The 14,171-nt window shown below is 41.6% G+C and overlaps 1 protein-coding gene across 1 annotated transcript in view; it reads right to left on the bottom strand.

Moving 5' to 3' along the window:
* Positions 1-11,690, bottom strand: part of LOC111951028 (forkhead box protein O1-A) — a 75,996-nt gene extending 64,306 nt beyond the window's left edge. Inside the window, exon 1 of the mRNA XM_023968997.2 lies at positions 10,777-11,690. Coding sequence (XP_023824765.1) covers positions 10,777-11,358 — 582 coding nt within the window. The 5' untranslated portion in view covers positions 11,359-11,690. The remainder of the gene's footprint in view (positions 1-10,776) is intronic.
* Positions 11,691-14,171: the final 2,481 nt, after the last annotated feature.

The following is a 14,171-nucleotide window of genomic DNA, read 5'->3' as shown; positions in this document are numbered from 1 at the left end:
TCACTTTATGTTTTGTTTTTACCCATAACATGATGCAGTCACCACTATGCTTGAAAATATTGATAGTGGTACTCAGTAATGTGTGTATTGGATTTGCCCCAAACAGAACACTTTGTATTCGGGGGAAAAAGGTTAATTGCTTCGCCACATTTTTTGCAGTATTACTGTAGTGCCTTGTTGCAAACAGGATGCATGTTTTGTAATATTTTCATTCTGTACAGGCTTCCTTCTTTTCACTCTCTCAATTAGGTTAGAATTGTGGAGTAACTACAATGTTGTTTATCCATCCTTAGCTTTCCCCTATCAAAGGCATTGAACTCGGTAACTGTTTTAAATCCGCCATTGCCCTCATGGTGAAACCCCTGTGATTTCCTTCCTCTCCTCAACTGAGTGAAGAAGGACGCCCGTATCTTTGGGTGTATTGATACACCATACAATCACTACAAAGTGTAATGAATAACTTCAACATGCTGAAAGGGATATTCAGTGTCTTTTTTTTCTTCATTTTTTTTGTCCTTCATCCCTTCTGCCAATAGAAACCCTTCTTTGCGAGTCATTTGGAAAACCTCCCTGGTCTTTGTGGTTGAATCTCTGTTTGAAATTCACTGCTCGACTGAGGGACCTTACAGATAATTGTATGTGTGGGGTACAGAGATGAGGTAGTCATTAAAAAATCACGCTAAACACTATTATTGCACACAGAGTGAGTCCATGCCACTTATGTGACTTGTTAAGCACATTTTTACTCCTGAATATATTTAGGCTTGCCATAACAAAAGGGGTTGAATACTTACTCATTTCAGCTTTTCAATTTTAATTCATTTGTAAACATCATTCCACTTTCACATTAGCCAAGGGGTGTGAATACTTTCTGAAGGCACAGCATATTACATTTGTTTTAGGCCTATTTGATGACTTTATTAATTCATTCCAAGTCAACATATCATCTATATAGAGCTGCTGCCTGACAAAAATCACAATTTTAGTAGTTCTTCAAAGTAAATAAGGCATACTTTTATGACTGCTGGAAACCAACTATCAATCTTAGATCGAGTATCGATACCTCACGAAGCAACCGCTCTCTATACCTCTCGATCGCACGTTCTTCTGTCTCTTCTATTCTCTCCGTCTCAGACCAGACAAGTAGGCGCGCAATGGATTATGGACATTATAGTTAATGAACACGTTTTCTGCGCTAAACTATATAGAATATTGGCCTGTTGGAAAATACAACTCCCTACTACAAATCGCACAGCTCGGGCTTGATCTGATTTATCTTTAGAGAAACTGCGCATTGCCCTCACAGAAAACCCCCTGAACCAAATGGAATTCAAATAATTGAACCGATGTCAGTTAAATCGCTCAGCACTAGCCATTTGGGACACAGACCTGAAAGGCCAAGCTGTTGAGTCCGCACAGGAAACTAGAGGACATGGACGACGCAGGGATATGAGCACACAACTCTGGAATTCAAGGATGTTTGATGCCCCCTCCCCCCTACATTGATTGAGGTGTTTGTGTTGCCTCCTGTTATTGTTAAGACTGAGGACTAAGAAAAAGAAGAACATTTAATTGAGTAAAAATAAGCTCTGTTGCTACTAGCAGCGCCAAGCGCGCCCCTAACCCACGACTCACCCCCATGTTCAAAAAGAAGAAAGGCTATAGATGAATAATTTCAGACAGGTTTAGAATGAAAAGGAGGAAAAGGCTGTCTTGTAGTTAGGGCAGTAATTCATAAAGCGGCCATGCAGTGACCAAGTTGTTTTGTTTCACACAATGGAAACTGATTTTGTTCAGCCCCGTCAGTCACACATAGCTCTGCAGGCATTTCCTGACTCACTATTAAACTCCTAAACACTTAGGCTGCTAGGCATATACTGCAAAAAGTAGATTGAACACAGAATAGTAAAGCACAAAATGCTGTGGGAGATGAGTTAGACATAAAACATGGACTCAGAAATTAAGGCTGTCTGTCTAGTTGTGTGTGTCTGTCTGGAGCAAACTGTCATTCTGTCTGTCTAAATGTGTCTGCATCTCCTCTTCTGTTTGTAATTCCATCTGTATCTGGTCTAAGTAGTAGTGTGGCTCACTCTCACGTGATCCTCTTCACCTCACCAGACGGTTCTCCCCGGCTCTCCCTATCCTATCATCACCACTGAGCTGACTAACTACCTACGCACGGCAGCAGACTTTGGCCCGGGGCATTCCAATTCCAGTAAATGTTTTTGTTTGCGTAATGTCTCTTATAAGACGAGTCACCCCATCTGAACTCACACTTAGCCTACCCACGGTGGTGCCTCGGTCGGTGCTGCAAAAGATAGCGTCGGGGGGGGGAATAAGTGTTTCGACAGAAACCGTATATGTATATATTTTTGTTTCATTCCTTTCGCACTGAGGAATGTTTTGAGTGACAAAATACAGTATGTGGGCCTTTTTATTTAACAAGCACAAACAAGCTGTTAAGGATTATAGATCAGCACTCCAAGTCCTACCCTGAAATGCTTGTGATACACCCCAGCCTGCTCGAAGCTCACAGTGCTGTAGTAAACGAGAGAACTTCCCGTGCCAGCGTTATGATAGCTCTTATTGAACTGGCCTAGTGCCAGACCACCTCCACAGAGGCTTATGTTTCTTAAGGTATTTCTACAACCGTCTCGTCTAGTGCAGCGTCTGCTGCTCACCAAATCAGCCGGTGGAGGAATAGAGCTGAGTAAAGATTTCTCTGATTGACTGTCTGTCTGTAAGGCACCACAACAAACTCAAAAGCCTGGTAGAATTGACAACAGTGCGTTTGGGTGCCAATAACCTGTATGCCAAATCTTTCCATGACCAACTCTGAACACACTCACTGTTTGTTGTGCTCTTGTCCTAGAATATCATAATGCGCACCGACTGATAGTGTGTTTTTGTTTTGTTTTAGATAAGCCTGCAACGGGGCTCTCTCTCTCTAGTATTCCAACAGATGTCCTATAACTTGTTTGTTTTCGAGAGAAGAAGTCAGTCAAATGAGTGACAGAAGGGAGGACAAAGCACGTGGTGCATCACTGGAGAGGGGAGAATCTCTCCCCTCACTCCTCTGGACTTCAAAGGTTACTGGGGTACCTAGGTTCATCCAGCGACCAGCCATATCAAGGCTGACTGATAAACATTTGCACAGCCACCAGCAGCAGGGTCCTTTGCTACATACACAGTGCTGTTGAAGAATATGGACAAGGACACAGAGTACTCCGCTACTTATATAAACAAGGGTGTGTGTGTTAAGAGTTTCAAAGGAACAAAATGTTCAAGATTGACACACAAACAGACCATAGCATCATGGACACTGCCTATAGGCCTAGTTAAACTGGGTCAAAAAGGAATCTGTAAGAAAACATTGCATTTAACCTGGTTTAGAAGGACAGTAAATACAATGTGCTGAAATGATCATTATAGGCAGTGTAAATTATTTTTGGGACATTTCTTTAGCAAGTCTATATGATGAAGACAAACCATTCTTCAGTCCTTTAATACTGGTATAGTGTAGCTACAGATACTCTGATATAACAGATATATTGCTCCCTCACTGTTCTCCTTACAGGCCTGTCTGCCCACTCCTAGCTTTCGTTCTTTGCCAACACGTCTTGTACAGAAACTAAACACCACCAGCATTAATTCTAATGGGGTGGGGTACGGCCAATAGGAGTGCGGTGCCACCCCAAATGGGCACGGTGCCTATAAAGTCACCGAGCGGGTTTGCCAGTCACATTCCTTACACTCCAGTGACAGACTCTCTCTCTCCCCCTCTCCTCTACCAACCTCGCACTTAGAGCCGTCACTCACCCTAGTCAGGGGCTGTATGTAGCCTATCAAGCGTCTCAGAGTGCTGATTTAGGATAGGTTTACCTTTAAGATCACAATGGATAAGATGATATGGACAGGGGGTTTGCCAGTCGCATTCCTTAAACTACAGTGACAGACACACACACAGACAGACACACAATTCAGGTGGAACGGAAGTTGTTACACATTCAGTTATTTGTCAATATATAAATCTAAAACGTAATCTAAAACCAATGAACCAGCACAGCATGGGGCTCCTGAGTGGCGCGGTGGTCTAAAGCACTGCATCTCAGTCATAGAGGTGTCACTACAGACCCTGGTTCAATCCCGGGCTGTATCACAACCGGCCGTGATCAAATGTCCCATAGGACGGCACACAATTAGCCCAGCGTCGTCCGGGTTAGGGGAGGGTTTGGCCGGTGTAGGCCGTCATTGTAAAATAAGAATTTGTTCTTAACTGACTTGCCTAGTTAAATAAAGGTTAAATCAAATAAATGATGACATGACTTTGATACAGAGATTTAAATCACACTGCCCCTAGGTGGTTTTTTGTACCTGATCTCTGGAACCTGCTGCTCTCCTTTTTCCCTTTCTCTCCTCCTTTCTTTCTTTCCCAGAGGCCTGCTGAGAGACACTTAACTGTTTCACAGTCAATGATTTACACCCGGGAGTGGAGACAGACCGCCAAAGCTTTGCTGGGCTGAGCCCATCATAACTGTACGCTGGACTGAAAAGAAGACTATAATACGATGGTCTTCCTATACTAGAGGGGAGCTTCAAAGTGAACCACAACAGCAGTAGCACGAACTGTGTGAGCAGCAGGTTAGCTTTCCTGAATCAATAACAATTCTACTCTCTCTGTCTCTCTCTATTCCTTCTCTTTCTGTCTGTCTGTCTGTCTGTCTTGCTCTTTATTCCTTCTCTCTCTCGCTTTCTCTCTTTGTCTTGCTGCTTCATTGGGAAGGGCTCGTGAGCAAGCATTTCGYAGTAGAGTGTATTCGAGCGCATGTGACAAATCAAATTTGATCTCTGATACATATGCCCACAGCTACAGCTTAAAAGTGGATCCACAGAAACATCCTCATGGAATGTTGACAAGGCGCTGTCTCAAGGGGAATGAGGGCAGACGTTTTGTTGCGGCACGCATAGGCAGACCATGACTGTTACGTCTTGGAACACACCTCTGGAGTACCTAAATACAGGTAACTCTCCACATCTATTTTTATCCTGAAGAATGGAGGGGCCCCTGACGTCCATTAGAGTAACATAACAATCGCAAGACTGCTATGCTAAAACTTCAGCTATGTAGTGGGTTGAATAAGCGACACTAGTGATGCACCGATATGACATTTTTGGCGGATACCCAATATTTTCCTTGCCAAAAAAAATGATACCGATAACCGATATTTAACAATTTAGCGGCCTTTTAAGCATTCTAGTACAGTTAAGTAGGTTAACACACACACAGACGCAGCGGTCTAAGGCACTGCATCTCAGTGCAAGAGGCGTCACTACAGTCCCTGGTTCGAATCCAGACTGTATCACATCCGGCCCTGATTGGGAGTCCCATAGGGCGGCGCACAAACCCGGCGTCATCCGGGGTAGGCCGTCATTGTAAATAAGAATTTGTTCTTAACTGACTTGCCTAGTTAAATAAAGGTTACACACACACACACACTGACCAAAAAGTTATTGTGTTGGCATTTACGTATGTTCCCATTACCAGTAAAACATCATCAAAACCTATTTCTTTCACTAACTTGCTGTGCTGTTTCGTTGTTCATTTGTTCAGTCATTTCATTCTCAACCAGGATGTCTATGGAACACCGTTTGGGTCTTTGCGTGTCAAATAAGCTTGTTGACCAATCAGGTCCTGAATATGACTACACGTCACGTAATAATTTAACGCGTTCATACATTTTTTACGTAGTTATTACACATTGATTACACTATCACTCGTATTTCATATGTCACAACGATTCATCGATACGTATGCTATGATGCTGGTAAAGTTGTCTCGCTCACCTACAGTTCTGGTCATAAAAAAAAGCTAGCTAGCTCATGGATGCAAATAATGTTCCCCAAAAACATAGCAAAACGCCAATCTGTTTCAGTAGCTATAGTTAGCTAGCTACCTATATAGCTAGGTGTCATCTAAAATAACCCTAATTTATAAGACAGTTCTTATTTGATTAATGGTGGTCGGACCCATCTATGTGACGCTAGCCACAATAAGGATTAGCCACAATAGTGGACTTTGTGGTTAGCCTTCAAAATAAAAGTACGGATAATACCCCCCTCTACCTATTTGTATTCATTTATGCATCACTTCAATAACATAACTTTTATATTTGAACGCCAAAGTGCATTTCCACTATTGTGCCTAAATCCTTATTGTGGCTAGCTTCACAACACAAAAACCCGCTCCGTCGAGCATTGCACTAGCCAAGATGAAGCTAGCTGGCTGATTATAAGCGTTAGCTATTGGCACAGGGTTAAGTAGCTGGCTAGTTATTTATTTTTCAATGAACTGAAGTTCAGAGCGAACAACAAGTGCAAAAAAAAACCTAGCTAATACTTACAAGGATTCCTAAATCAATTGCAGAATATGAAAAAGACTGCAGTTATCTACTGGTCATGTTTTCAGGTTGTTGTATTGGGTGTACTAGGTACCAAGCAAAGTAGCTCACCCCAGAATTGCCAGTCGAACAAATTGCTTTTTACCACAGGGTATTGTAAAACATCGTTCGTGGCCGGTGTTTTGTTTGCAGACTTTTTTGTACAGCTTTGACAGTGCCATGGTATCTTTTTTTGACACGCAAAGACCCAAATGGTGTTCCATAGTATCTACAGTGGCAAAAAAGTATTTAGTCAGCCACCAATTGTGCAAGTTCTCCACTTAAAAAGATGAGAGAGGCCTGTAATTTTCATCATAGGTACACTTTCAACTATGACAGACAAAAATGAGCGAAAAAATCCAGAATATCACATTGTAGGATTTTTTATGAATTATTTTGCAAATTATGGTGGAAATAAGTATTTGGTCACCTACAAACAAGCAAGATTTCTGGCTCTCACAGACCTGTAACTTCTTCTTTAAGAGGCTCCTCTGTCTCCTCGTTACCTGTATAATGGCACCTGTTTTGAACTTGTTATCAGTATAAAAGACACCTGTCCACAACCTCAAAAAGTCACACTCCAAACTCCACTATGGCCAAGACCAAAGAGCTGTCAAAGGACACCAGAAAAAATTGTAGAACTGCACCAGGCTGGGAAGACTGAATCTGCAATAGGTAGCAGCTTGGTTTGAAGAAATCAACTGTGGGGGCAATTATTAGAGAAATGGAAGACATACATGACCACTGATAATCTCCCTCGATCTGGGGCTCCACGCAAGATCTTACCCCGTGGGGTCAAAATGATCACAAGAACGGTGAGCAAAATCCCAGAACCACACGGGGGGGACCTAGTGAATGACCTGCAGAGAGCTGGGACCAAAGTACAAAGCCTACCATCAGTACACACTACGCCGCCAGGGACTTCAAATCCTGCCAGTGCCAGACGTGTCCCCCTGCTTAAGCCAGTACATGTCCAGGCCCGTCTGAATGTTTGCTAGAGAGATTTGGATGATCCAGAAGAAGATTGGGAGAATGTCATATGGTCAGATGAAACCAAAATAGAACTTTTTGGTAAAAACTCAACTCGTCGTGTTTGGAGGACAAAGAATGTGAGTTGCATCCAAAGAACACCATACCTACTGTGAAGCATGGGGGTGGAACATCATGCTTTGGGGCTGGTTTTTCTGCAAAGGGACCAGGACGACTGATCCGTGTAAAGGAAAGAATGAATGGGGCCATGTATTGTGAGATTTTGAGTGAAAACCTCCTTCCATCAGCAAGGGCATTGAAGATGAAACGTGGCTGGGTCTTTCAGCATGACAATGATCCCAAACACACCGCCGAGCCAACGTCGCAGACGACGCACGAGGACGTGGCTTCGTAGAAGCATTTCAAGGTCCTGGAGTGGCCTAGCCAGTCTCCAGATCTCAACCCCATAGAAAAATCTTTGGAGGGAGTTGAAAGTCCGTGTTGCCCCAGCAACAGCCCAAAACATCACATGCTCTAGAGGAGATCTGCATGGAGGAATGGCCAAAATACCAGCAACAGTGTGTGAAAACCTTGTGAGACTTACAGAAACGTTTGACTTCTGTCATTGCCAACAAGGGTATATAACAAAGTATTGAGATAAACTTTGTTATTGACCAAATACTTATTTTCCACCATAATTTGTCAATAGATTCATAAAAATCCTACAATGTGATTTTCTGGATTTGTTTTCTCATTTTGTCTGTCATAGTTGAAGTGTACCTATGATGGAAATTACAGGCCTCTCTTCTTTTTAAGTGGGAGAACTTGCACAATTGGTGGCTGACTAAATACTTTTTTGCCCCACTGTATGTCGTGAAGCTAATTGCAGTGACGGTATCACTGTGTAACTTCGGTAGGGCAACATCTGAAAAATAGCGCACTTGGTAGTGTGTACCGGTGCTCGACCAGTCGGCGAAAGCCAACATCACCCAAGACAGAACAGTTGATTGTCAAGGGCAATGAATTCCATTATCTTGGCTTTAATGGCTTTCACCTTTGAGTTGTCTCGCTGAAATGTTCTTACTCTTTCAAATGACTGCTGGACTTGTTGACTGCTCAATCTACACAGCAGACATTGTGGGCTAGGTTAGGAATGCTGTGTTGCACGTGTAGGGCAAAATTTTACGTGCCGTCATTACGTCATGTACCTACGTTATATAGGTATGCACGTCAGCTTTGACATTGGTTTTGCACATCGGCGTTAAACTAGACATCGTCCGATACCGATGTTGGCATTTTTAGCTAATATTGTCCGATTCCAATATGTTCACCGATATATCGTGCATCCCTAAGCTACACGGTTATAAAGACACAGTTACAATTACACAGTTATCTGTGCCTGTGAGAAGGCCCCTATTCGTGTCCTTAGATGCAACATTAAACAAACCATTTATAAATGCCTTATTTTAAATTGTATTACCATAGCTAAGTCTTTTTAGATGATTTGTGAAGCATCTGTGTAGTACTTATGAATAGTTTATGAATGCTCTAGAAAGCATTTATGATAAGCAAGATTGTCCACCTTTAATTGAGAGATGTGCTCTTCACTGGAAAAGGTCTTCACTCTGTGTAGACAGAATTAACACTCCTGCTTTGAGAAACAAGTCAACTTCTCTGAAGTTGTCAGAGGGATTAATGCCCTCCGTCACTGCAACGGATTTCCATCATATGGATTATGGAGATGTCGTTTTTGAGGTCAGTGTAGATCTGCATTTAAAATCTACCAGGTAGGCCAGTTGAGAACAAGTTCGCATGATTGTTGCTAACACTCCAATGTTCAGACAAAGGGAATGAAATAGTCTATAATGCGCACCACAGCAGCGCTCAACTCAGACAGAGGTGTGTAGCCTACTGTAGCTGCTGGCAAAGTCATTCAAAGCCTATATCACTCAGGTGCAACTTTCCAGTGCTAATATTTTTGCCATGTAAGGTTGTTATTAAAACAAAATCAGACAACCCCATAGTAGAGTAGTTTACTTATTTACCTAGTCGGCTTGTTGTGTGTTCAATGTGAGAGAAGCATTCCTCGAGGTGCATTCAAGTTGCGAGAGCCATAGGTAGGGCAACATGTGTTATGACAAGCAGTCAATGCGCAATTCTTAATGCAATCACCGGGAAAACGCTTCAAATCAGTTTTGGCTAATGTATTTTGAAAACAGTTTTGGCTTTTGGTTAAAAAAAAGAGKGGGATCCAAGTTTTCCATTGCTACCACTTCATTTAAACCAGAGTTTCAAGCATAGTGTACTTTTTGGTGAACGTCGGGAACCAAATCGCATAATCTGTCTCCCTGATTTGCGTCAATCAAATCAGGGACCCCCTTTTTCCCTCAGAACAGCCTCACTTCATTAGGGCATGGGCTTCACATGGTGTCGATAGCATTCTACAGGGATGTTGACTCCAATGCGTCGCACAGTTGTGTCAAATTGGGTGGATGTCCTTTGGGTGGTGGACCATTCTTGATACACACGGGAAACTGTTGAGAGTGGAAAAACCCAGCAGTGTTGCAGTTCTTGACACAAACTGGTGCCACTGGCACCTACTGCCAAACCCGTTCAGAGGCACTTAAATCTTTTGTCTTGGCCATTCACCTGAATGAGACACGTACACAATCAATGTCTGTCTCAATTGTCTCAAGGCTTAAAAATACTTAACCTGTCTCCCCCCCCCCCATCTACACTGATTTAAGTGGATTTAACAATTGACATCAAAAAGGGGTCATAGCTTTCACCTGGGCAGTGTATGTCTTGGAAAAAGGTTTTCTTTATGTTTTGTATACTCAGTGTCCTTTGCAATAGAAACCCAACATATATATTTTGAGTGAATAATAATTAATAATGATGCATTTATAATAAAAAATAACGATGTAATAACAATCAGGATGTTGTGTCCAATAGGGTAAATGCATCAGTTGGGCTACAGATGATAATGCTTATTGCCAATAGCAAATCTGATAATACAGGGAGGACCACGGACCCACTAAGCAAGTGGACTGGAATTGGTCAAGTAGGCCTACAAAACGAGCATCTTTGTTACATGGGGGAAAGTAAAGTTGGCCCCAGACAATCGATCTAAGATACACATTTTTTAAATCACTTCCCCGTGATCTCCAAATAACCCCATCTATCCGTGATTCTGCACTGCGGGACATTGTGGCACATAGTGAATTAATGACGTGGGCCACAATTTAATTGACTTGACACAGGGTAGCCTATAATTCAGGGGATAATTCATAACGTGATGGTTGTAAACTAGGCCTACATAATGTCATATTAGATATTAAGCGCGAATGGATGCTTATTGCTTGCTTACCTTCCAACCTGCAGAGCTATTACTGTCTCCTTTATCCTTAAAATATGGCACGCTCTTCACCATCCAGTCATAGATCTGAGACAAGGTGAGTCGCTTCTCGGGTGAGCTCTCTATCGCCTTGGTGATGAGGTCCGCGTAGGACATATTCCCCCACGCGTTCCGACGCGACGAGCTGCTTTTCCTCTGCGCAGCAGCGGCAGCGGCCACCGAATTCGACCCGACGGGGGACGAGAGCGGGGGCACCTGTTGCTGGTGTGGCAGCAGAGTACCCGGGTGTTTCTGTAACTGCTGTGGATGATGTTGTTGCTGGTGTATGCATTTCTCCTGGCATTGAAAATCATTGCACAAAACGAGCCGTTTCTCATCCTCCTGGTAGTCCTCTGACTCCTCTAACAAACTGAGGTTACTAATGTATTCGACAGGCTCCTGCTTGACTGAAGGCGCCGGTGAAGATGTGTTCGAGCTGGCGGCTTCGATGAACTCCGGTCGAGGCAGAGGCCAGGTGCATGACCGGGGGCGGGAGAGCGGCTCGAAATCCGGGTCAATATCAACCAACTGTTGCGGCGGTGGTAATTCTGCCATCTCGAAAGCAAACGGGCAAATAGCGCAACTGTCACATAAAGACACTCAATGACTCGACCAGTCCAGGCACCAAATGTAAAAGTGTAGAAACCGTCGTCACTTCTTCACGAACTCCCTGATAGAAGGCACTGGTTGATAACGGCCGGTGGTTTACGATGAAGTAATACAATTTATAATTTTTTTTAGCTCCTTTATCTAAAACTGCGCGGTTACAGTTAAAGTGTATCCGTGTTCTGTTCGTAGCATGTATATCACGCTTGTCGATGTCTACTGTCAGTGTCAATCACGGTTATACTAAATTACCTTTGTAAATCCTACGAAGTAAACTGGTAACAGACATTGGGTAACACCCACTAGGTCCTTGAGTGACAGTGAGTGGCCACCAATGATAACCCTTAGGCCTGTGTCTATAAAGTAAACAGGACATGGCTTTTACATTGCCTAATGCTTGTTTCTGATCTTATTCTATCGAGAACAATATTTCCCACCCTGAAAACAGGGGCCAGGGCAGTGAGTTTAAACGTTTAAACATGGAAAATATTGAAGGAAGTGCAAGTGGTTAGAACAATGTGTTTTTGAGTTATGTCTATTTTTTAGCCCATGTCTTAAGGGAACGTTGTCTGGGGTGTCAATGTTATTAAGTATTGGACTACTTTATAAAATGTTGGACAAGTCTTGGACTTATAAAAGTATATACAAAGTCTAAGGGAAAGTGTAGTATTTTCTGACAGAAAAAAAGCTAAGCAAACACATTTTTGAAGGGAAATAAGTGGGCAGAATTTATATTTTTTGGTTGTTATTCAATAAAAACAGAAACTTTATAAAGGGTGCCCCCTGAAGATTAGCATGTTAAAAACCATTTGATACATTTTGAGTACTTGACTCTTAAAACCTAAAGTATAGGTATCTTATTTTAATGAAATAAATAAAATATCAAAACAAAATGGTATTGCACTATATACTATTGCACACTATTAATATCCCCTTTTTAGTTTCACACTCCCTACCCAAATCACCCCAAAGTATCTCAAAATTGATTATGTAATTCAATGAAGTTACTTATAGATGATTTAGATATGATTTTGGAAAATGCTAATATAGGTACCATTGACTTGCTTTGGATTGCCTTGGGGGTATTTTGCCCCACTGAAGGCCAGACATTTTTCCCCCAAACATGCTCACTTTAAAATGTTACTATTTCATTAAAAACTGATTCAAATGTCTCTCTCTAACCAAGTGGATTATTTCTCTTTAGGCTCCCCTGATGGTATGTAAAACAAGTTTAAGGATCTAACTTCATTAGATTATAAAACTTTTTCTAAATGACAAAATATTAGATCAATGTACCTCAAATGGTTTGTTGGAGTAACTTATAAAGTTGAGATGAGACCGATGACATTTTTAGTTGAGCAAGACTATTGGTATCCAGGGAAAGTTTTAAAAAAGTGACAGAAATAACTTTGTGAGAATTACAGGAGGATGGCATTTAATCACTCTTCTTTTAGGGTGCTGCTATAGGCCAGCAAGTGCAAACTGTCAGTATCTGGAGAATGTGTGTGTGATGTTAGATAAGGTCTCTAATGCTAACAGAGACATTTTCTTGGTGACCTGAACAATGACTGGTTATCATCTAGTCCTCTCAAGAGGAAGCTTCTTACTGTGACTAATGCCTGTAACATGACCCAGGTTATCACTCAACCAACTAGTGTATACCAATAGTGTTGGACCGGTGACATCCACTTGTATGGATCATATATTCACCAATACTGCAGAACTTTGCACCATAGCAATATCAGTTCCCATTGGCTGTAGTGACCATAACAAGGAAACCCAAAGGCAGGGCCTAAAGCTATTTATAAGAGATCATACAAAATGTTCTCTCATGACTCTTTTGTTGAAGATGTAAAAAAATGTATGTTGGTCTGATTTGTATGAGGAGAATACAGATGCAACACTTGGGAGTATTTGTAAAATTATTCTTGCCCATTGTTGACAAACATGCACCTCACTAACTGTGCAAACTGTTAGAGCCCCCTGTATCGATGATGAATAAAAAAAGTGTTTTGTTCAAAGAAATGATGCAACAGAAAAAAAWGTCAGACAAGTCAGGCTGCTCAGCTGATTGGTTGACATACTTTTAATAGAGAAATGTTGTGACATAACCTAACAAAAAAAGTATTTTATTACCAAAACAAGATAAATTACATAAAAAACAATGGGAGAAGACTTAAGCACCGTAAATTATATTATGGGCAAAAAAAACTATTAATCTCCATTGTTTATTGAAGTTCATGGGTCATTTATAACAAAACCTTTTGATATAGCTTTTCATTTCAATGACCATTTCACTGGTAAAGTGGACAAACTGACAAGTGAAATGACAACATTGAACAGTGAACCATCATATTTGTGTATTGAAGATCTAATAATGAAAGAGGAAGGATCGCCATTTTGAATTTGGTCAAGTTTGTGCGAAATGGGTGGAAAACGTTGTTATCCATCAATAATGGTAAGCCACCAGGTATAGACAACCTATATGGGAAACTATTGAGAATGGTAGCAGACTGTATTGCCACCCCTATTTGCAATGTCTTTAACCAAAACCTAAAAGAATGTGTGTCCACAGGTGTTGAAGGTAAACCAATTCCACTACCTAAAAATAATAAAGCACTCTTTGCTGGCTCTAACAGCTACCAAATCAGTTTACTGCCTGTTCTTAGTAAACTGAAGGAGATAATTGTCTTTGAACAAATACAATGCTGTTTTTTAAGGAACAAGTTAACTAGACTTTCAGCATGCATATAGGGAAGGGC

This window comes from Salvelinus sp. IW2-2015, linkage group LG23 (genome assembly GCF_002910315.2).
Source record: "Salvelinus sp. IW2-2015 linkage group LG23, ASM291031v2, whole genome shotgun sequence".
Classification (NCBI taxonomy): Eukaryota; Metazoa; Chordata; class Actinopteri; order Salmoniformes; family Salmonidae; genus Salvelinus; species Salvelinus sp. IW2-2015.
The sequence above is the reverse complement of the archived record's forward strand: the minus strand, read 5'-3'. Positions and strand labels throughout refer to the sequence as shown.